At 49.2% G+C, this 20,474-nt stretch overlaps 2 protein-coding genes and 1 non-coding gene across 4 annotated transcripts in view; all 3 read left to right on the forward strand.

Moving 5' to 3' along the window:
- The window catches only part of HKDC1 (hexokinase domain containing 1), a 48,700-nt gene extending 37,885 nt beyond the window's left edge, over positions 1 to 10,815 (forward strand). For both annotated transcript variants that reach the window (XM_070057778.1, XM_002718444.5), the window contains exons 16-18: positions 311 to 466; positions 7,743 to 7,976; positions 9,926 to 10,815. In XM_070057778.1, coding sequence (XP_069913879.1) covers positions 311 to 466; positions 7,743 to 7,976; positions 9,926 to 10,073 — 538 coding nt within the window. In that variant the 3' untranslated portion in view covers positions 10,074 to 10,815. The remainder of the gene's footprint in view (positions 1 to 310; positions 467 to 7,742; positions 7,977 to 9,925) is intronic.
- LOC127484286 (small Cajal body-specific RNA 11) lies at positions 3,809 to 3,942 on the forward strand. Its single transcript, XR_007911167.2, has one exon. It is a non-coding gene; the product is annotated as a small Cajal body-specific RNA 11 (non-coding RNA).
- Positions 10,816 to 11,906: 1,091 nt separating the features above from the next.
- Positions 11,907 to 20,474, forward strand: part of HK1 (hexokinase 1) — a 93,110-nt gene continuing 84,542 nt past the window's right edge. Inside the window, exon 1 of the mRNA XM_070057777.1 lies at positions 11,907 to 12,270. The gene's annotated coding sequence lies outside the window, so the exon portion shown is untranslated. The remainder of the gene's footprint in view (positions 12,271 to 20,474) is intronic.

Consider the following 20,474-nt stretch of genomic DNA (forward strand, 5'->3'; position numbering starts at 1 on the left):
CACCTCATGCTTGCCTCCTGCTGGTTTTGTGGAGTGCTTGTCTGCTCTGCACTTGGCAGATGATGGCTCATGGTGCATGCTCACACTGGGCAGCTAGTCCATGGCAGAGCCAGGGCCTGGCTCCTGGTGAAGTGGTCCCAGGGCCACTTTGTCCCATGAGGCTGCCCTCTGCATTGTGCTGCCTGGGCAGCCAGGCAGCTGTGGATGCCCAGGGCACACCTTCTCCACCAGGACCCGAAGCCCTTCCAGAAACCACTTGCCCACACTAGGTTTCCTGCCCTCACCAGCTGGATGCCCCTCCCCCAAACAGGTATGAGAAGATGACCAGTGGGATGTACCTGGGCGAGATTGTGCGGCAGATCCTGATCGGCCTCACCAAGCAGGGCCTCCTCTTCCGAGGGCAGATTTCAGAGCGGCTCCGGACCAGGGGCATCTTCGAGACCAAGTTCCTGTCCCAGATTGAAAGGTGACGTGTGACAGGTTTACCTGCATGCTGTGAGACACCCTGTTGGGATGTGCCGTCATCACACTGGGGTTGAGTGGATTTGAGATCTGGAGGAAGGGTTGACTCCTGGGGCTGTCTCAGTCCCTGGCTGTAGCCATCTGCTCAGAGTGTTCAGCAGAAATGATAGAGTCCTCCCCAGGGGGTCCTACATGGTTACACAGGAGTTAGGTGAAGGCTAAAACGTGTTCTTTTCTTCCTGAAAAGATGACCGGTGTCCATTAGATGTAAACAGAGTCTGAAACATTCCAACCTGATGCTCACTGACGAATGCAGCTGTTTTGGGTTTTGCCCTATTATAGTCCTTTTTTTTTTTTTTTTTTTTTTTTTTTTTTGACAGGCAGAGTGGACAGCGAGAGAGAGAGACAGAGAGAAAGGTCTTCCTTTGCCGTTGGTTCACCCTCCAATGGCTGCCGCGGCCAGCACGCTGCAGCCGGCGCACCGCGCTGATCCGATGGCAGGAGCCAGGAGCCAGATGCTTTTCCTGGTCTCCCATGGGGTGCAGGGCCCAAGCACGTGGGCCATCCTCCACTGCACTCCCTGGCCACAGCAGAGAGCTGGCCTGGAAGAGGGGCAACCGGGACAGAATCCGGTGCCCCGACCGGGACTAGAACCCGGTGTGCCGGCGCCGCAAGGCGGAGGATTAGCCTAGTGAGCCGCGGCGCCGGCCCCTATTATAGTCCTTTTAAAGTGCTTAAATGCATGCAAACTTCTTCTTCTTCTTCTTTTTTTTTTTTTTGCAAACACGGAATATCATTGTGTGTATTATTTGTTCAGTGTTTTTTTGTGAAAGCTTTCATTCACAATTTTAATTATTTTAAATTTTTAAAAGATTCATTTATTTATTTGTTTGAACGAGTTACAGAGAAGCAAAGAGAGGTCTTCCATCTACTGATTCACTCCCCAAATGGCTGCAACAGCCTGAGCTGAGCCAATCTGCAGCCAGAAGCCAAGAGCTTCTTCCCAGTCTCCTACGTGGGTGCGGGTGCCCAAGGACTTAGGACATCTTCTACTGTTTTCCCAGGCCATAGCAGAGAGCTGGCTCAGAAGTGGAGCAGCCAGGACTTGAACTGGCACCCATGGGATGCCAGCACTGTAGGCAGTGGCTTTACCTGCTACGGCACAGCACTGGCCCCTGTTTTAATTTTTATCATGAAAAGTTTTAAACACACAGCAAATGGAAGGAATAGTAAAATGAACTTAATGCTTCCACCATCTACTTCACCAATAATCATCTTGTAACCAGACTGAGTCATCTACAAGCGAGCTTCAGAACGTTTGTGGAAAATGGGGCTAAAAGATGAGTTGATTTTTGTACAAAAAAAGTTTTGGAATCTGTGCATCATGTTTTGCTAATACACACCGATCATTAACTTTTTAAATACCCCTCTATGTACTCAGAGGTCCTCACTCCCAGATGGGGTTAATTTGAAACAAATCTCACATTTTATGTCAGTTGAACTATAAATATTTCAAATATATTTCTAAAATATAAGGGTTATTTTAAAAAGATTTATTTATTTTAAAGGCACAGTGACAGAGAGAGGAAGACAGAGATCTTCATTTCACTCCCCAAATGCCTGCAACAGCTGGGACTGGGCTAGGCTGAAGCTGGGGGCCTGGAACGCCATCCTGGACTCACATATGGGTGGCCAGGGCCCAATTAGTTGGACCATCAGCTGCTGCCTTTTCTGGCACATTAGCAGGAAGCTGGATAAGAAGCAGAGTACACAGGACTCACATGGTAGCTCTGATAGAGGATGTGGTTGCCCCAAGCAGTAGCTTAACCCACTGTGCCACCACGCCTGCTCCAATATAAGAGTTCTTTTAAGAAGACAAAACAACAAAATATAGTACCATATCACACCCGAATTAGGGAATGATAAGCTTTAATCCCATAATATGTCCTATTAGTGTGCCTATATCTAGAATTATGTAAAAATGATGGTTTTTACAGTTCATCTTTTTGGATCGATATCTAAAGTCCACATGTTGCATTTGGTTGATGTGTTTCTTAAATCTCTTCTAATCTACAGATTTCTATTCCTTCTCTTGTTTTCCCCTGCAGTGTATTTGTTTAAAAAAAAAAGGAAAAAAAATGATCGTTTTATGCCATGAGTTTCCTATATTCTGGATTTGGCTGGTTGCAGCATGTAACCTTTTCCTCTGTCTCTTGTATTTCCTGAGAACTCATAACTAGACACAGTTGTGTGGTTACATTTGGTGTTGAATTTTGGATAAGAATATTTCATAGACGGCCTTATCTGTCTCTCTCCTATGTTTTCAGTCATTGATGCTTATTGCCTAGATCTGTTATGTCACTAGAGTTTGTAAAATGGTGATAACTTTTACCTTTATGTATTTTTACCTTTATTTATTTAGAAAGTGCTGATTCACGCCCCAAATGTCTGCATCAGCTAGGCTGGGCGGGGACCAAGGCTGTAAGCCAGGAATACAGTCATGTCTCCCACGTGGGTATCAGGAACTTAGTTACTTGAGCCGTCACTGCTGCCTTCCAGGATTCACATCAGCAGGAAGCTGGAGTCACGAGCCAGAGCTGGCGATCGAAACCAGGTGCTTCGGTATGGGATGTGGGCATCGTAACCACTAGCTTCATTGCCTACTCCCAAATGTTGATAATTTGAGGGGCTCATTCCTGGATTTACTAGCTGTAATACTTCTAAAAAGGAGGACTTCCCCTTCTTCACTTAGATGTGCTTGTTGTTCTGAATGGCTGCATTAGAGTTACATTATGCTTTTATAATTTACTAACCTTTCCCTTTGGTCTAGGGTATCTGGCTTATAATTTATAATTTTCTGCTTTTCTGAGATACAATCTATTTCTTGTACACATAGTCAGTTGTATTTTGTGAGTTGTTTTCTTACTGCAGAAATGTTGGTTAAAGAAAGTGTTTCCCTATGGTGTGGCTTAGCCTGCGGCAGCACAGTGCCAGCCCCAGGAAATACTGCCTTTAAACAGATAGGTCCAGCTTCCACCATGGGCAGTTGTGAGCAAGTACGTTCGTTTCCCTGCTTTTTCCTTTGTACAAGTACTGGATATTAGCAGAGGCTTTGTGCTTGACCTTTCTCTCGATTGTACTCAGTGAATCTGAGTAAATATGTTCAAATACTGCGAATGAAAAAGCCCATTGCAGAGGGGAGAAGAGGAAACCGCTTTATAAATGCAAGCAGTGTGCGGGGCAGAGGGGAATCAGGCGGCTGCTGCAGAGGCGCCCTCGCTGCCTGAGCAGGTGCTGCGGGATCAGTGGCCCCCGCTGATGAGTGCTGATGAGAGTCTCAGGGTAGAAGTCACCCATGCTTCTCCTTGTCTCTGCTCAGTTCTCACAGGGGGAGTCCGGCAAGACACACAGCACGCTCCCTCTCAGATTAGGAGGCCATCCTAAGAACAGGGCTAGTTTTTAAAGGCACAAGAAAACAATTAAAAAAAAAAGTCGCCTCTGATGACCAGAGGGATCTTCTCTGGCTGTGGGAGACAGTTTCTCCCCCTGTGCAGCAGAGAAGCAGAGCGGCTTAGCTTTGCCTTGCTTTTTTTGGAGGCAGAGGGAGGGGGTCGCTGAGTACAGAGGATGTTGTTCCTGGCGGAGTACAAGGTGGCAGCAGCCGCACGCTGCACAGTCATTCGCTTCTGTTGCCCAAGAAGCGTCTGCTTTGCATGGTTTGATCTCTGCATTTCTTTCATGGAATACAAAGAAAATCATATCCAGTTAGTGTCCGTGGGAAAGTGGTGCTGTTGCTGGCTGTGGCCCATGTCAGAGTGTGCTATGCACAGGGATTCCCCGGGGAAGAGCCCTGGGTTTCCAGTCTCAGAGTGTGTGTTTCCCACTTAACCTGTTTGAGCTGTGTGACCTGAGGCGGCCTGCTTCACCTCTCTGGACCACGGCTTCTTTCATTACAAGATAAACAATCGCTCTGTGGCTTAACCCCCAGGACTGCTCTGAGGATACAGTACATGAAAGGGCTTGGTAAACCAGGGGACGAGGCCTATAAGGAATCGCAAATTTTAGTTCCATACACATTAAAAAAAAAAAAATGCAAGCTCTGTTTTCCCCCTTGGTACACAGTGTTATTCATTTAACAAAGTCTAAAAATACAGACTGGGGCAGGCATTTGGTGTGGTGGGTAAGATGCCGTTTGGAATGCCTGGGTTCCATTCCTGGTTTCACTCGCAACTCCAGCTTCCTGCTGACGGGCACCCTGGGAGGCAGCAGTGGTGGCTCAAGTAACTGGGTCCCTGCCACCCACGAGGGAGGTCTAAATTGAGTTCCTGGCTCCTGGCTCCTGGCTCCTGGCTCCAGGCTTTGGGTGTTGTGTGCATTTGGTTCACTCTGTGTATCTGTCTCCCTCCCTCCTCTAAGGGGCTGGTGTGTGTTCTGCATCCTTCAATCACCTGCTTGTTGAACACACTCAGCCCTGTGCTGGCTGCTATGGAAGATATCATTTTATCCTCACACGGCGTGTACTCTCGTTGGATGAGAAAGCAGAGAATCAGAAAATGTTAGGTAGAAATGGCAAAGGAAGACCTTTCTCTCTGTCTCTCTCTCACTGTCCACTCTGCCTGTCAAAAAGAAAAAAAAAAGAAAAAAAAAGAAAATGTTAGGTAGAAAGAGAGTTGGCTTAAAAAAGGGGGGAGGGGACGACACTGTGACATAGCTGGTAAAACAGCTGCCTGCAGTGCTGGCATCCCATATGGGTGCTGGGTCAAGTCCTGGCTGCTCCACTTCTTTTTTTTTTTTTTTTTTTTTTTGAATTTGGTTTTATTTAAATTTTACAGAAACCTGATTGGAGTTAAGTATGTAATTATAAGTCCAGTAACAATTTCTACAGAAAAGCACATGTAATGTCAGAAATTCCTTAAAAGCAACTAATATATTTTTTGTTTTGCATATGCATGAAACATGCATTAATTATCAACTGCCACATGTTGGCCAAAATCAGTCTGTGTAAGAAAAGACAGTCCACTAGGATCAATAAGAAAACTAGTTGTGGAGCCTGGCACCTTGGCTCACTTGGTTAATCTTCCACCTGCGGCGCCGGCATCCCATATGGGTGCCAGGTTCTAGTCCCAGTTGCTCCTCTTTCAGGCCAGCTCTCTGCTGTGGCCCGGGAGTGCAGTGGAGGATGGTCCAAGTGCTTGGGCCCTGCACCCCATGGGAGACCAGGAGGAAGCACCTGGCTCCTGGCTTCGGGTCGGCGCAGCGCCGGCCGTGGTGGCCATTTGAGGACTGAACTAACGGAAGGAAGACCTTTCTCTCTGTCTCTCTCTCTCACTGTCTATAACTCTACCTGTCAAAGAAAGAAAGAAAGAAAGAGAGAGAGAGAGAGAGAGAGAGAGAAAGAGAGAGAGAGAGAGAGAGAGAGAGAGAGAGAAAGAAAGAAAGAAAGAAAGAAAGAAAGAAAGAAAGAAAGAAAGAGAGAGAAAGAGAAAGAGAAAACTAGTTGTGAACAAGAAGTAAAAAAGGAGGTTTTCCAGGTAATGTAAAACAAGGAGCAGTAGCTGTCACGAAACAAGCCGTTCAGAGCTGGGTGATTTCTACTATTGTGCTGCTGAGTAATGCTTCACCTCCGAGACTTGGTCCTGACCTGTCACAGGACAGAAGGAGTTTTCTGGTAGTTAAATCAGACATGTGGGTAGACACAAACTTTCAGGACACTAGTAGTGCAGTTTTGCAGAAGGGGTTCAACACATCCTCAGACTTGGAGCTCCCAAGTTACAGACACAGAGCCTTCTCCACAAGGCCAGCTCAGGGCACTCAAATTTTTGCAGCTGTTAGGACCCAGTTCCACATCATGCTTCCCAAGGACCTGGAATTAGGAGGTTCAATGCCAAAAAACGTGACTTATACCATTTCTTGGAGGCCTTGACTTTTCTGTAGGACAAGTTCATCTTGCTTAGGGATTGGTGGGTACCCTCCCCGTGACTGTGGGACACAAAAGGAACATCAGCATTCACATATGGCCCCAGAGCCCCTCTGTAGCACACCTCAGTGTCACCTGGTGTCGGGAAAGGCCCCGCTCCTCCAGGGGAACAACTGAAGGCTCTCCAAGGTGGATGACAAAGGGCGCCTCCACCTGGGCTGAGCGGCTGCACGGACTTCACACCAGCCAGATGGGTTTTCCCGTCAATGCAGGGTTTTGTACAGCCCTCCAAGAGGATCCTCAACAGAAGGTCACAGTCACCAGAGAGCCGGCTGGGGATGGGAACCCTCATCACGTGTGCAGCTGAGGGCCTGCTTAGGAATCTGTTCCTCAGAGCCTGGCTCTTCCAGAACAGGGCAGTTCCTGCCCTACTCACCACCAGTGAGCCAAGTCTTTTCTTCAGCACAAAGGGAAAAACAGTAATTTATTGGGGTTCTAATAACATTTTCATAACAGAATGATATCAAAATGGGTCACTTTTTAATATATGCTTATGAATATCCCTGATAATGTATAGAAATCCAAAGGACTTTGTAAATCACCAAGATTTCACAGGGATGACTCCCTGTCATTGTCAAGGCAGCACAAAGGGCCCTGCAGCACTGGCAGATTTTCTCTCAGAAGCCCCGTGAGCACAGTGGGGGCAGCTCCACTTCCGATCCAGCTCCCTGCTAGTGGCCTGGGAAAGCAGTGGAGGATGGGCCAAGTCCTTGGGCTCCTGCACCCACATGGGAGTCCCGGAAGAAGCTCCTGGCTCCTGGCTTCAGATCGGCCCAGCTCCAGCCATTGCAGCCACTTGGGGAGTGACCCAGCGGATGGAAAGCCTCTCTCTCTGTCTCCCTCTTTTTCTGCCTTTCAAATAAATAAAGCTTTAAAAGACAGAGTGAGAGAGATGGCCCCCCACTAAATGGGGTGGAGAGCTGAGAGCTGGCATGGTCCCTGCCAGAGGGCCGGAGCTGCTGGCAGAGGCTGGTGTTGGAAGCCTGCTCGCTACTGTATGAGAGCTCAGGTCCTCTGAACCTCTGGATCCTCTGCTGGAAAATGGGTCCTGGTGTGTAGGTTGCCACATCTCACAGGCTCTCCCAGTGAGGGAATGGGAGTAAACACGCCTAACACGAGAGGCACGCACACTGCGGTTTGTAAAGACGATGGAACTTCCTGGGGAGATCTCAGGCCTTGTGCTCCCGTTGAGCTGTTGCCTGGGTCTCCGGGGCACTTCACGATGGGGAAGCTGTGTGTTACACGGAGCAGGTCCCAGGGCCCCAGGAAGCAGGTCCTGACCCACCGCTGTGCCTGCCCACAGCGACCGCCTGGCCCTTCTCCAGGTGCGGAGGATCCTGCAGCAGCTGGGCCTGGACAGCACGTGCGAGGACAGCATTGTGGTGAAGGAGGTGTGCGGCGTCGTGTCCCGGCGGGCAGCCCAGCTCTGTGGTGCCGGCCTGGCTGCCATCGTGGAAAAGAGGAGGGAAGACCAGGGGCTGGAGCGCCTGAGGATCACCGTGGGTGTGGACGGCACCCTGTACAAGCTACACCCCCAGTGAGTGCCCCGAGAGGCCTGGCGGGGGTTGGGGGTGGTGGCCTCCTGGGCTGCCCAGTGGGATGGTGTCCTGCCCTCTCCTGGGACAGAGTGCTGCATGGTGATGTCACCCATTGAGTCTGCAGACAAGGGCTGAGCCCCAGTGCCTCTGCCTCCTGGAAGCACAGCTGGCTCTCGCAAGGTGGCACTCAGAATCAACCGTTATACCTGGCTCAGAGCATTTATCAACTATAAGCTGCTTATAGGTTTCTATTTTATATTTAATTTTTTGTATAAATGATGAGTTAGCTTTTTGAAATATAGTATTTGAAGGGCTGGTGCTGTGCTGTAACGGGTTAAAGCCCTGGCCTGCAGCGCTGGCATCCCATATGGGTGCCAGTTCAAGTCCCAGCTGCTCCACTTCAGATCCAGCTCCCTGCTAAAGTGCCTGGGAAAGCAGTGGAGGATGGCCCAAGTGCTTGGCCCCTGCACCCACGTGGGAGACCTGGAAGAAGCTCCTGGCTCCTGGCTTCAAATCGGCTCAGCTCTTGCTGTTGTAGCCATTTGGAGAGTGAACCAGCAGATGGAAGGCCTCTCTCTCTCTCTCTCTCTGCCTATCTTTGTAACTCTGTCTTTTAAATAAATAAAAAATCTTTTTTAGAAAATAGATTATGTGAAAGAATGAGAAAGATCCTCCACCAACTGGTTCATGTCAAGGGCCAGACCAGGCTGAAGTCAGGAGCCAGGAACTCCATCTCGGTATCCTATGTGGGTGGCAGGAACTGAATTACTCCAGCTACTATCTGCCTCCCAGGTACATTATCAGGAGGCTGAAATGGAGGCAGAGCAGCCAATGCTCAAACTGGCACTCCAGTAATGGGTACAGGTTCCCAAGTGGTGGCTTAACCTGCTGTATCCCTGAAGAGTTAGCTCAAAAAAAAATTTTATTTATTTGAGGGGCAGAGAGCAAAAGACAGTTCACTCCCCAAATGCCCAGAACAGACAGGACTGTGCCAAGGCTAAAGCCAAAGCCAGGAAGCAGGAAGTCCATCAGAGTCTCCCATGTGACAGACAGGGACGCAACTACTTGAGTGATCACCGCTGCTTCCCAGGGTGTGCATTAGCAGGAAGCTGGAGCCAGGAGTGGAGCGGGACTCAAACTCGGGCACTCCAATATGGAATTTGTGCTTCCCAAGCAGTGTTGTCTTAACCTCAAGAGCAAATGCCTGGCCGGCGCCGCGGCTCGCTAGGCTAATCCTCTGCCTGTGGCGCCGGCACACCGGGTTCTAGTCCCGGTTGGGGTGCCAGATTCTGTCCCCGTTGACCCCTTCCAGGCCAGCTCTCTGCTGTGGCCTGGGAAGGCAGTGGAGGATGGCCCAAGTGCTTGGGCCCTGCACCCCATGGGAGACCAGGATAAGTACCTGGCTCCTGGCTTTGGATCAGCGCGGTGTGCCGGCTGCAGCGCGCTGGCCGCGGCGGCCGTTGGAGGGTGAACCAACGGCAAAGGAAGACCTTTCTCTCTGTCTCTCTCTCTCACTGTCCACTCTGCCTGTCCAAAAAAAAAAAAAAAAAGAGCAAATGCCTGGCCTTGAAGAAATTTGAACTAAAAAGGGGAAATTTTGAGCCTGAAAAAAGAAAGATTTTGGGAAAAAGACCTGGTACAGGTTCTGATCAGCATGTTAGCTGTACAAATTTGGACAGGTTTCTGAACTTCTGAGCAGCAGTTCTGCAGTAGAGAGTAATAACTGTTTCCACAGGATTGTTCGTTACACTGTGATGTTCTGCCCTTGAGAGCCTGGAGCCATCCCACCATCCCATGCTAGTAGTTGTGTGAAAGGAGAGCCTGCAAGAGCTGTGTCAGAAGCTGTTGGGAGACTTGAGAGGCAAGGGTGGCGAGGAGACTCGACCAGAGTCGCTTGTAAATCCCTTTCCAAAACTGAGCTGATGATGCTTCTCTCTCTCTTTCATAGCTTTTCTCGGATATTGCAGGAGACTGTGAAGGAGTTGGCTCCTCGATGCGAGGTGACTTTCATGCTGTCAGAGGATGGCAGTGGGAAGGGAGCAGCTCTCATCACCGCTGTGGCCAAGCGGTTGCAGCAGCCGCGGAAGGAGAACTAGGAGCCCCGCCTTGGGCCTGATGCACCTGCCATCCCGACCAGCCTTTCCTCCGGCAGAGGAGCTGCCCGCGGACCATTGGGCCGACTCCCGGCTGACTTCACCCCGTGGACGGCCGAAAGAGAACCCCAGGTTCTCGGGTGCTGTTAGCGTCTTGTTACTTGCTTTACATCTTTCTCTCGTGTACTTGGGCCAACTTAGGAAATCAAAGGGTCTGGCTCGCGAGAGCCCCTTTCAGCAGATTTTTCAGCTGAAGCCTGAGCTGTCAGCCCTGTGTGGCTCTGGGTCCTGTGGCTGCTGAACCTGGAAACGTGTCCAGAATCTGGCCATGTGGCCTGGCTGGCTGAGGCCCTGCCGTGATGTGTAAGCTGCCGCTTTTTCTGATTGGGCCCTCAACTGTGGATGAACATTGAGAGGGAGAGGGACTCAGTGTAAGGTGTCTTTAACTTGTCAAGTCGACATCCAAGTGAAGGAGGAGCCTTTGAGTGTCCAGCCCCAGGAAGCCCAGGGCTTGGTTGCCATGGGGCCCTGCAGGAATTCCTGTCATGCTTCAGGCAAGCCATGTCAGCGCCCTGTGGGGTTTTCTTCCTTCCTGAGTGTGTGACGGAGCGGGGTGTTGTCCGGGGCATCTGTTTGCCATTTCACATGTGGCTTGTGTGGCTGCTGTTGGTAGTTGTTTTAAGGACTGCAAGGTATATGAAATCCAGTAAATGAATAAAAATACTTGATTTCCTAAGAAGCTTGATATGAGGTATGGCTGTTTCTTCTGAGAGGCTCGTTGGTAACCCCACACTCTGTTGGTGGATAAGATAAGGGACCCATGGGCTTGGCAAGAGCTCAAGATCTCCTTAGTCCCAGCTTCATACCAACAGGGGAAAATTCATGGAATATCTTCTACAATATCCTTAACAGATCATCCACATTTCATTTTATTGAATACTTCTTGTGACTGTGTACTTACCGTGTGATCCTACAATTCTAGTTCATGTTTGAACAGCTAAGCGTGATTAGAAGGCATCTGTTCATCCAGCTATCTTTGTATCCGTCTATCATCTCTTTTGAAAGGCAAAGACAGGGCCAGCGCCGCGGCTCAATAGGCTAATCCTCCGCCTGCTGCGCTGGCACCCTGGGTTCTAGTCCCGGTCGGGGCACCGGTTCTGTCCTGGTTGTTCCTCTTCCAGGCCAGCTCTCTGTTGTGGCCCGGAGTGCAGTGGAGGATGGCCCAGGTCCTTGCGCCCTGCACCCGCATGGGAGACCAGGAGAAGCACCTGGCTCCTGGCTTTGGATCGGCACAGCGCTGGCTGTAGCAGCCATTTGGGGGGTGAACCAATGGAAAAAAGAAGACTTTTATCTCTGTCTCTCTCTCTCACTGTCTAAATCTGCCTGTCAAAAAAATAAAAAATAAAAATTAGAAAAAAAAAAGAAAGGCAAAGACAGAGAGGGTTCTTTGATCTGTTCATTCACTCCTCAAATGCCTGCAACAGCAGGGGCTGGGCCAGGCTGAAGCCAGGAGCCAGGAACTCAATCCAGGTCTCCCACATGGTTGGCAGGGACCCAGCTACTTGAGCCATCACCTGCTGCCTCCCAGGGCGCCCATTATCAGGAAGCTGGAATGGAGAATAGAGCTGGGGATGCAGACTTTCCTAGCAGCATCTTAAGAGGAAGGCCTTCTGACCTTCAAGCTGACCCTACTGCCGGGGAAGTTGGTCCCTCCCACATACCCCAGAACTATGTGGAGTCGGCCTGTCCCTGACCCTTTCTCCAGTAACATTCTGTCTCTTCCTCCCTCTTCCCCCTCTTTATCTGAACTGCCTGTGACCGCCTCTGTCGTCACAGTTATCTGCATGAGTTTCTAAGCCGGCCGAGTCAAGTGTAGACTCTTTGTCAGACATGTGTTTGAGTTGCCCGAGTGAACCCAGCACTGTGTCATCCTTACTGCATTTTTATTGGAGGGAGGCATGATCGAATAAGGAAGCTTTTGGAGAAATTTGCTTTGAAAAAAGTGAAGACCGGGATGGAAAGAACAGCGCCCGAGGTGCTCTGGGCTGGTCTTGATCTGTCCGCCACTCCCACCCCACAAGAGCTGTCGGCGTCGGCGTCCTCTTCCGGAGGTGAAGATTCCCAGCGCTGAGTGTCCCCGTTTGCGGAAGCAGGACGTTCACCCGGAGAGTGGAGGAGCCTGAGTCCAAAACACAGAGAGGTGAGCTGGGCCTGGGGACAGATGAGGGAGCCGAGGACCCTGGCAGGTGGCTCTTCTGCGTTTGGTGAGCGTATACGGTAACTATGCTGTGAGCAGGTCCTGGTTTACCAAAGTTACCTGCTTTGTAGTCTGAGGTTCCACCTCTCTGGAGCAATGTGTGGACTCGCTGTGTTTATCTTCCTTGTGTTGTGAGGTTGTATTCTCTTTGGGGAAAGGCTTGTCCATATCAGCGTCTGTGTTAGTCAACTGAAAACCTGGCCATCCTGGCTATTTCTCCAGTTCCGTCTTCCTTGTGAGACACCCTCAGTGTCCAGTCCCTGTGTCTCCTGGTTCTGCTGGAGGGGGTCCCCCTCTTAAAAAGAAGAAAGAAGCCGGCGCCGCGGCTCACTAGGCTAATCCTCCGCCTAGCGGTGCCGGCACACCAGGTTCTAGTCCCGGTCGGGGAGCCGGATTCTGTCCCGGTTGCCCCTCTTCCAGGCCAGCTCTCTGCTGTGGCCAGGGAGTGCAGTGGAGGATGGCCCAGGTGCTTGGGCCCTGCACCCCATGGGAGACCAGGAGAAGCACCTGGCTCCTGGCTCCTGCCATCGGATCAGCGCGGTGCGCCGGCTGCAGCGTGCCGGCCGCAGCGGCCATTGGAGGGTGAACCAACGGCAAGGGAAGACCTTTCTCTCTGTCTCTCTCTCTCACTGTCCACTCTGCCTGTCAAAAAATAAAAAAATTAAAAAAAAAAGAAGAAAGAAAAAGATTTATTTATATGAGATGGAAGGAGAGAAAGTGCACGCAAGCCAGTGAGCTCGATCTTCCATCCGTTGATTCACTTCTCCAATGGCCATGACAGCTGGGGCTGGGCCAGGCTGAAACCAGGAGCCAGGAACTCCATCCAGGTCTCCCGTGTGGGAGGCCAGAGCTCAAGTACTGGAACCATCATCTGCTTGCCGGCTGCATTAAGTAGAGAGCTGAATCTGAAGCAGAGCAGCCAGGACTTGAACCAGCACTCTGATAGGGGGTGTGTGCCTCTCAAGTGGCAGCTTTAACCCACTGGGCCGCAATGCCCGCCCCTCCTGGGGGTGTCTCTCTCTCTCTCCTGTTCTTCCTGAATGGAAGATCTGGCCTACAGAATCAGGGTGTGGGCCACTGGGTCTCCCATGACCTGGTGCCCGAGCACATGCTTGGCAGGTGGGAGCAGGTCACCCACACGACTTCTCTCCCAGCTCTGCTCTCCGACTTGTACAAGGAGCCCGAGGTATCCAAGCAACTCTGTACATTCCAAGTAATTGACAGCATCATAGAATCTCTGAACCAGAACCGGAACTCTGGAGTTGGCAGCTGTCTTGTGTCTTTGCATGGGCCAGCCCCAGAAACACCTGGGGCAATGGAGGCTCCACTCCTCCTCCAAGTTTACTAGGCAAGACCGGCAACCATAGGACAAGGTAGGCTGTCCTCATGAGAGCCCCACGGGCTTTGCCTTTGAGAGCACCTTCACCCGCATTTCCTGTTTTCTAACCCTATCATTTATTTCTCCCAAAATCTTCTTGGCCAGACAGAGCGGACGGATACAGATTCAGAATTAGATTTTCCCCACATCTGTGACGGCGTTCCCATTTGTCTTTCTCCAGAGAGCTTGTTTTCTCTTCTTCCTGTTGGCTGGAATGGGTGCTCCACAGGAATAAGGACTTGGGCCTTCTTCTTCCTGTTGTCCCCAAGGCCAAAAACAGAGGCTGGCATTGAGTAGCCACTGGGAAATTCTCTAAATGAAAGCAGGAATGAAAAAATGCTCAAACAAGCACGTGCATTTTTCTCTTCCTTTGGGTTTCTCCATTCCTCAACCTCACCCTGTGGGACTTGTACACAGTAGCGACTCTATAAATGATGATTCAGTGAGCACCAAGAACCCAAAGACACCATTCGTGTGCTGTGAGGACTCGTGGACTAGCCAGGAAGGAAAGCCAGGCGAAACCCTGCCACACTGTATGGTAAGCAGGAGCACATAGAAGACACAGCACGCCCTGGACCTCTTCTACGCCAAGCGCTCTGTGTGTGCGTGCTCCGCACTGCCCCTTAGTAATCATGGGAAACTTAGTGGATTCTGTTTCAGAATAGCGTGTGTAAGTGCATAAAATACATAGGCCTACAAAGAAAACCGGAGGTACTGAATTGTGGCTACTTTAAAAGACCGAAGTGGTGACGTGGCACTCTCTGGGATTATTTTTTCAGTGCATTACCTAGTAAGAGCCAACAGGAATCTAATGCCGTAATTTTAAGTTCTGATGGAGGTAAACAGTGTTTTGAGACACTTGGGACAACAGCACAGATAGGAAAATATCTGGTTTTTACTGCAGGAGACAAAGTTACAAGTCTGTTAACACTACTGTGACTCGTCCCCCCACATAATCCAAAATTAAAGGAGTTACTAAATTTCAGAGACTATCAAAAATAAATTTATGATTTCCCCTTCCAGGAAAGTTGATGGGGATGCCTGGTGTTTAGGTTAATAATATCTGCCTGGAAAGTCCTGATGGGGCTGGCATTTAAGGGACTGTTTCTGAGTTGGACAGAGCTCGGTTCAGCGCGGGATTCACCCTGTGCCCTTGGGTGTGCTCTCCGACCTCCCTGAGCCTCGATTTCCTTGTGTAGCAAGAGAAAAACATACAAGACCCTCAGCAAGTGGAGTGAGAGCAGTACAGGCTCCCTGTGTGGCCCTGCAGATACCCCGTAAGCAGCTTGTGCAGCGCCAGGCGATTGCCTGAGGTGGCTTCTGTTGTTGGAGGGTCCGTCTTACCACTGACTGGTGTGGTCGACTTCAGTATCAGCATTGAGGTCCTTCCAGGCTGGTTGCCGCCATGTGGATGGATACTAAGTGGCAACTGGAAGGCGTAGGCCCTTCCCTCAGCCTCTTCCTGCCACCCCATGTCTAGATACCCGCTTGCTGTTTTCCCAGTGAACCACAGAGGAAGGAAGGGACTTGGGAGGAGTCAGATAACAACAGGGAGACCTGGGAGCTCATGTTTGGAGTGCATTAGAAGATGCAGTTAGTGAAGAGTTGGATTCCTTCACGGTGCAGCCAGAGAAGCACTGAAGCTAAGGAGAAAGGAAAAACACTAAAAATCCTCCAGTTTTTTTGTCTGTTTCTAATGTGCACACGCAGCAGTGCAGAACAGACATCGGCAGCCCTTGGAGAAGCTGCCTTTCGGGACTGCACAGTTCTCGCCGGTGCCCTGGAGATGACAGACGCCTCTGGACTTCCCCGGCCTACTCTGAGCCAGGGTTTTGCTGCTTCGTGAACAGCCTAAGAATCTCACAGAGTGATCCTGTGTAGCTCCCTACTGCCTCTGTGCTTTCCCTACATAGAGTTTATGTTTGCTGTGAGTTCCACAATATACAGCTATTGTTGTTTTAGTTGGTCAAGAGTCTTTTTTAATGGAAAATTATAGTAGTAAGTGCATCTACCTTTGCTTTCCTTCCTGTAGTTCCATGATGCTGTCTGGGCTCATTTCCCTTCCATCTAAAGCACTTTTTTTTTTTTTTTTTTTTTTTTTTTTTAGCATTTCTTGGATGATAGCCCTGCTTATGGTAAATTTGCTCGGTTTTTGTTCATCTTGAAATCCGTCCCTGCCCGCCTTCATGTCTGAATGACAGAGAATGCTATTCTGGTGTAGGGTTCCCCTGCCCCTGATATTATAAGGATACCAGCATCATTTCCTCTGGCTTCCATAGTTTTTGCTGTAACTCATTCATCCTTCTTTGTGTTTTTGTGCCAGTAACTTGTTCTGGTTGTTTTTAAGGTTTTCTCTTTCTCTTTAGTTTTCAACAGTTTAATGCGCTTGGGGTGTGGTTTTCTTCTTATTTATGCAGTTTGGGGTTTGCTGCGAGCTTTTGGACCCTGTGGATTAATAACTTTTACTGGTTTTTGCAGATTCTTGTCTTGTGCCCCGTTATTTCTTGTCTCTTCTTGAACTCATATATACTCTTTTTATCACATCTCACATCTCTTTTGGGTCTGTTTTAATTTTTTCTTTGTTATTCAGTTTATATAATTTCTAATAACCAGCCTTCAAGTCCACTCATATATATTCTTGCTGTTTTTAAAATGTTTATTCATTTTTGTCTACTTGAAAGAACAAGCAAGAGAGAGAGCGGGAGATCTTCCATCCACTGGTTCACTCACCAAATGGCTGCAATGGCCCAGACTGGGCCAGGCCGAGGCCAGGAGTCTGGATCTCTGTGCACTCCTCCCACGTGGCTGGCAGGGGCCCAAGCACTTAGGGCATCATCTGCTGCCTCCCAGGATGCACTAGCAGGGAGCTGGATCGGCAGCAGAGAAGTGGCTCTCTGATACGGGATGCAGGCATCCCAAGCAGGGGCCTAACCTGCTGTGCCACAACACCAGCCCCTCAACTGATATTCTGTGTTGACTCCAGTCTGGTTAAGCCTGGCCAATGGATTCTTAATTTAAAATGCTGTGGTTTTCGGTGGTAGAATATCCATATTCTTTCTACAGATTCCATTATCGTATTGACAAGTACTCATCTTTTCAAAGGCTTGTCTACTTTTCTTCCATTTTTTCTAACATACTCATGATAGTTATAATAGTAAATTTAAAGCCCTTGTCGGCCGGCGCCGCGGCTCACTAGGCTAATCCTCCGCCTTGCGGCACCAGCACACCGGGTTCTAGTCCCGGTCAGGGCACCGGATTCTGTCCTGGTTGCTCCTCTTCCAGTCCAGCTCTCTGCTGTGGCCCGGGAAGGCAGTGGAGGATAGCCCAAGTGCTTGGGCCCTGCACCCCATGGGAGACCAGAAGGAGCACCTGGCTCCTGCCTTCGGATCAGCGCGGTGGGTGCGCCGGCCGCAGTGGCCATTGGAGGGTGAACCAACGGCAAAGGAAGACCTTTCTCTCTGTCTCTCTCACTGTCCACTCTGCCTGTCAATAAATAAATAAATAAATAAATAAAAATAAAATAAAGCCCTTGTCTGCTGATTCTGCAGGACTGTTTTTTTTTTTTCAAGATTTATTTTTATTTATTTGAAAGAGTTACACAGAGGAGGAGAGGCAGAGAGAGAGGTCTTCCATCCGATGGTTCACTCCCCAATTGGCCACAATGGCCGGGGTTGTGGCGATCCGAAGCCAGGAGCCTCCCCTGGGTCTCCTACATGGGTGCAGGGGCCCAAGGACTTGGGCCATCTTCTACTGCTATTCCAGGCCATAGCAGAAAGCTGGATTGGAAGTGGAGCAGCCGGGTCTCGAACCGGCGCCCATATGGGATGCTGGTGTTTCAGGCCAGGGCATTAACCTGCTGCGCCACAGCGCTGGCCCCTGCAGGACTGTTCCTATTGTCTGTTTTTTCTCTTGCTCACACGTCCCACTTTCTACTTTGTGTGTATTGTTTATATTATGTGTAAATAGCCGTGGAATCTGAAGTAGATTTTGTTGGCCTTCCTTCCTCTCAGACGGCTACCGTCACGGACTGATCACTTCGATCCTGTCTGAAGCTGAGCCGGATCTCAGCTACTGGCAGAGTGATGTCTGTGCTGTGTTTGCTGCAGCTGTCTGTTGCCCAGCAGGATAACATTGCAGGAGAGCTTTCTTTGAATTTCCAACCTAGCCTCTGCCTCCTCCACCGTCCAGCACCGAGCAAAAATCTGCTAGGGCAGCGCTGGCGGCTGGGGAAGCCTGGCTGTGCGCTTGAGGCTTCTCCACACCCTGCTTTGTTGAAGCCACAGGTGTGTCTGTGAGAGCTGGCTGGTTCCTCACACTGCTCAGAGCAGGCTTGCCTCCGCCCTGCCCTGTGCTGCTGCTCTCTCCACAAGTGCCCGGAAGGGAGAGCTTTCACCAGTCTCCAGCCAGCCTGGCCGTCCTTTCTGCAGTGGGGTTTAGTTCCATTGGAATTCCTTGCATCTATAACTTCCCAGTGTCTCTAAAAAGATACAGGACTTTTTTTTAGTGTACCCATTTTTTTTTTCTGATTGTTAATACTGGATGCAAGTATTTGCTACTACCTTCTTATAGCCAAACCACTATTCCAGATATTTTGATTATGACTTATTTTGATCATGAATTCTTTTTTTTTTTTAAGATTTATTTTATTTGAAAGAGTTACAGACAGAGAGAGGGAGTTAACAAGGAAATAAAGAGGCAGAGAGACAGAGATCTTCCATTCGCTGGTTCACTGTCCAAATGGCTACGATGGCCAGGGCTAGGCCAGGCCAAAACCAGGAGCCTGGGACTCTGACAGGGGCTTCCACATGGGTGGCAGGGGCCCAGGCACTTCTGCTGCTTTCCTAGGCACATTAGCAGGGAGCTAGATCAGAAGTGGAGCAGCTGGGACTTCAACCGGCACTCACATGGGATGCCAGCATCACAGGTGGTGGCTTAAACCAATGTGCCACAATGCCAGCCCGTTTAAAATATTTTTATGGAGCTGGCGCCATGGCTCACTTGGTTAATTCTCTGCCTGCGGCGCCAGCATCCCATATGGGCACCGGGTTCTAGTCCTGGTTGCTCCTCTTCCAGTCCAGCTCTCTGCTGTAGCCCGGGAAGGCAGTAGAGAATGGCCCAAGTACTTGGGCCCTGCACCCGCGTGAGAGACCAGGAGGAAGCACCTGGCTCTTGGCTTTGGATCAGCGCAGCGCCGGCCATAGCGGCCATTTGGGGAGAGAACCAATAGAAGGAAGACCTTTCTCTCTGTCTCTCCCTTTCACTGTTTGTAACTCTACCTGTCGAATAAATTTAAAAAAATATTTTTATGATGTCCTTATATTTAAGTGATCATTTGGCTGGATATAAAATTCTAACTTCCAAGATCCTTTCCTTCTCGTCTTTGGATGTCTCACTCTCTTTTCTTACATCTCTGTCACTGTTGGGAAGTCTGACATCAGTCTGGTTCTTGTTCCATTTGGGTGCTCTGCTCTGCCTCTCAAAGTGTTTAGATTTTCTCTTTGTTGTGTCTGATGCTGTGTAACGCAGGTGGACCTTCCCTAGGTCTCATTAGCACTATGCCTTTTCCGTGTCAGACCTTCATTTTTACTTATTTGTAGGAAGTGTGTCTGTTTCGTATTCACACATTTTAAATCCCTATTTTTTATTTCTCTTCTTTCTGGAACTCCTGATTTCCAGGTACTGGCATTTCTTCTGTACTTCCTATCATTTAACTTTTTAGTTTTGTTTTCTTTCCCTGCTGCTAACTGAGAGATTTCTTCAATCTGATCTCCCATCTTCAACTGTATCCATCTCTTCTAATTGACGTATATTCATCTGTTACTTCTTAGGTATTCTGTTCTCTACATAGTATCTTTCAAGGATTAACAGTTTTTAATTTTAATGAAGTCCAGTTTTTTAATGACTTGTGTTTTTTGTGTCCTATCTAAAATAAAAACTTTTGACTATTTCTATTATTTCTATTATCTTGTTTTTTTCAACTACCAATGTATTTCATACATAATATTTCTAGTTCTGCAATGATTTTGTATTCTCTTTCATGTTATCATTTTCTTCCTTATCTGATTAAATAATTGTGTCCTTATTTTGCGTTCTTGGTCTGTCTGTGCTAGCATTTCTGCCTCAGATAAACCATGTGCCCCTTGCTGACATTCTTTCCAAGTGGCTTCGTTTCTCATGTCTGGTTTGTTTTCTCTGTGATTGGGATGTGGTTTGTTCTCCAGTAGGGGTTCATGTGTTGGAAGTGTGGTTCCCCAATATGGCAATGTGGAATCCTTAAGAGATGCAACCTGGGGGGAGGCCACTGGGGCACTGCCCATGGATGGGAGTGTGTAGTTCCCACGGGGCCCTGGTTGGTTCCTGCAAGACTCAGTTATAAAAGAGTGACCTGATCCCTCCCCAGCCTCTGGCTTCCTGTCCTGTCGTGTGTGCCCTCCTGCTTGTATGTGCTTCCACCGTGACGCTGATATAGAACAGCCCCCAAAACTGGCTGGAGCAGTTGCTGTAGAACCCCCAAACTGAATCTACTGGCCCAATGCGCAGAAAGCCAATCACTGACACCATGTTGGTGGAAGCAAAGACTGGAGCCGGGACTGGAGCCAGGTACTCTGATGGGGGTGCAGGTATCCCCAGGGGGGCCTTAACCACTGTGCCAAATGCCTCACCCCTTCATGAACTTTTTGAAAATACTTCATGTGTCATGGATAACCATTATGATTTATATCATCTTTTGTATTTTTATACCTCCTTATAAAAAAATGCTGAAAAAAAA

The sequence above is a fragment of the Oryctolagus cuniculus genome, chromosome 15 (genome assembly GCF_964237555.1).
Source record: "Oryctolagus cuniculus chromosome 15, mOryCun1.1, whole genome shotgun sequence".
NCBI lineage: Eukaryota > Metazoa > Chordata > Mammalia > Lagomorpha > Leporidae > Oryctolagus > Oryctolagus cuniculus.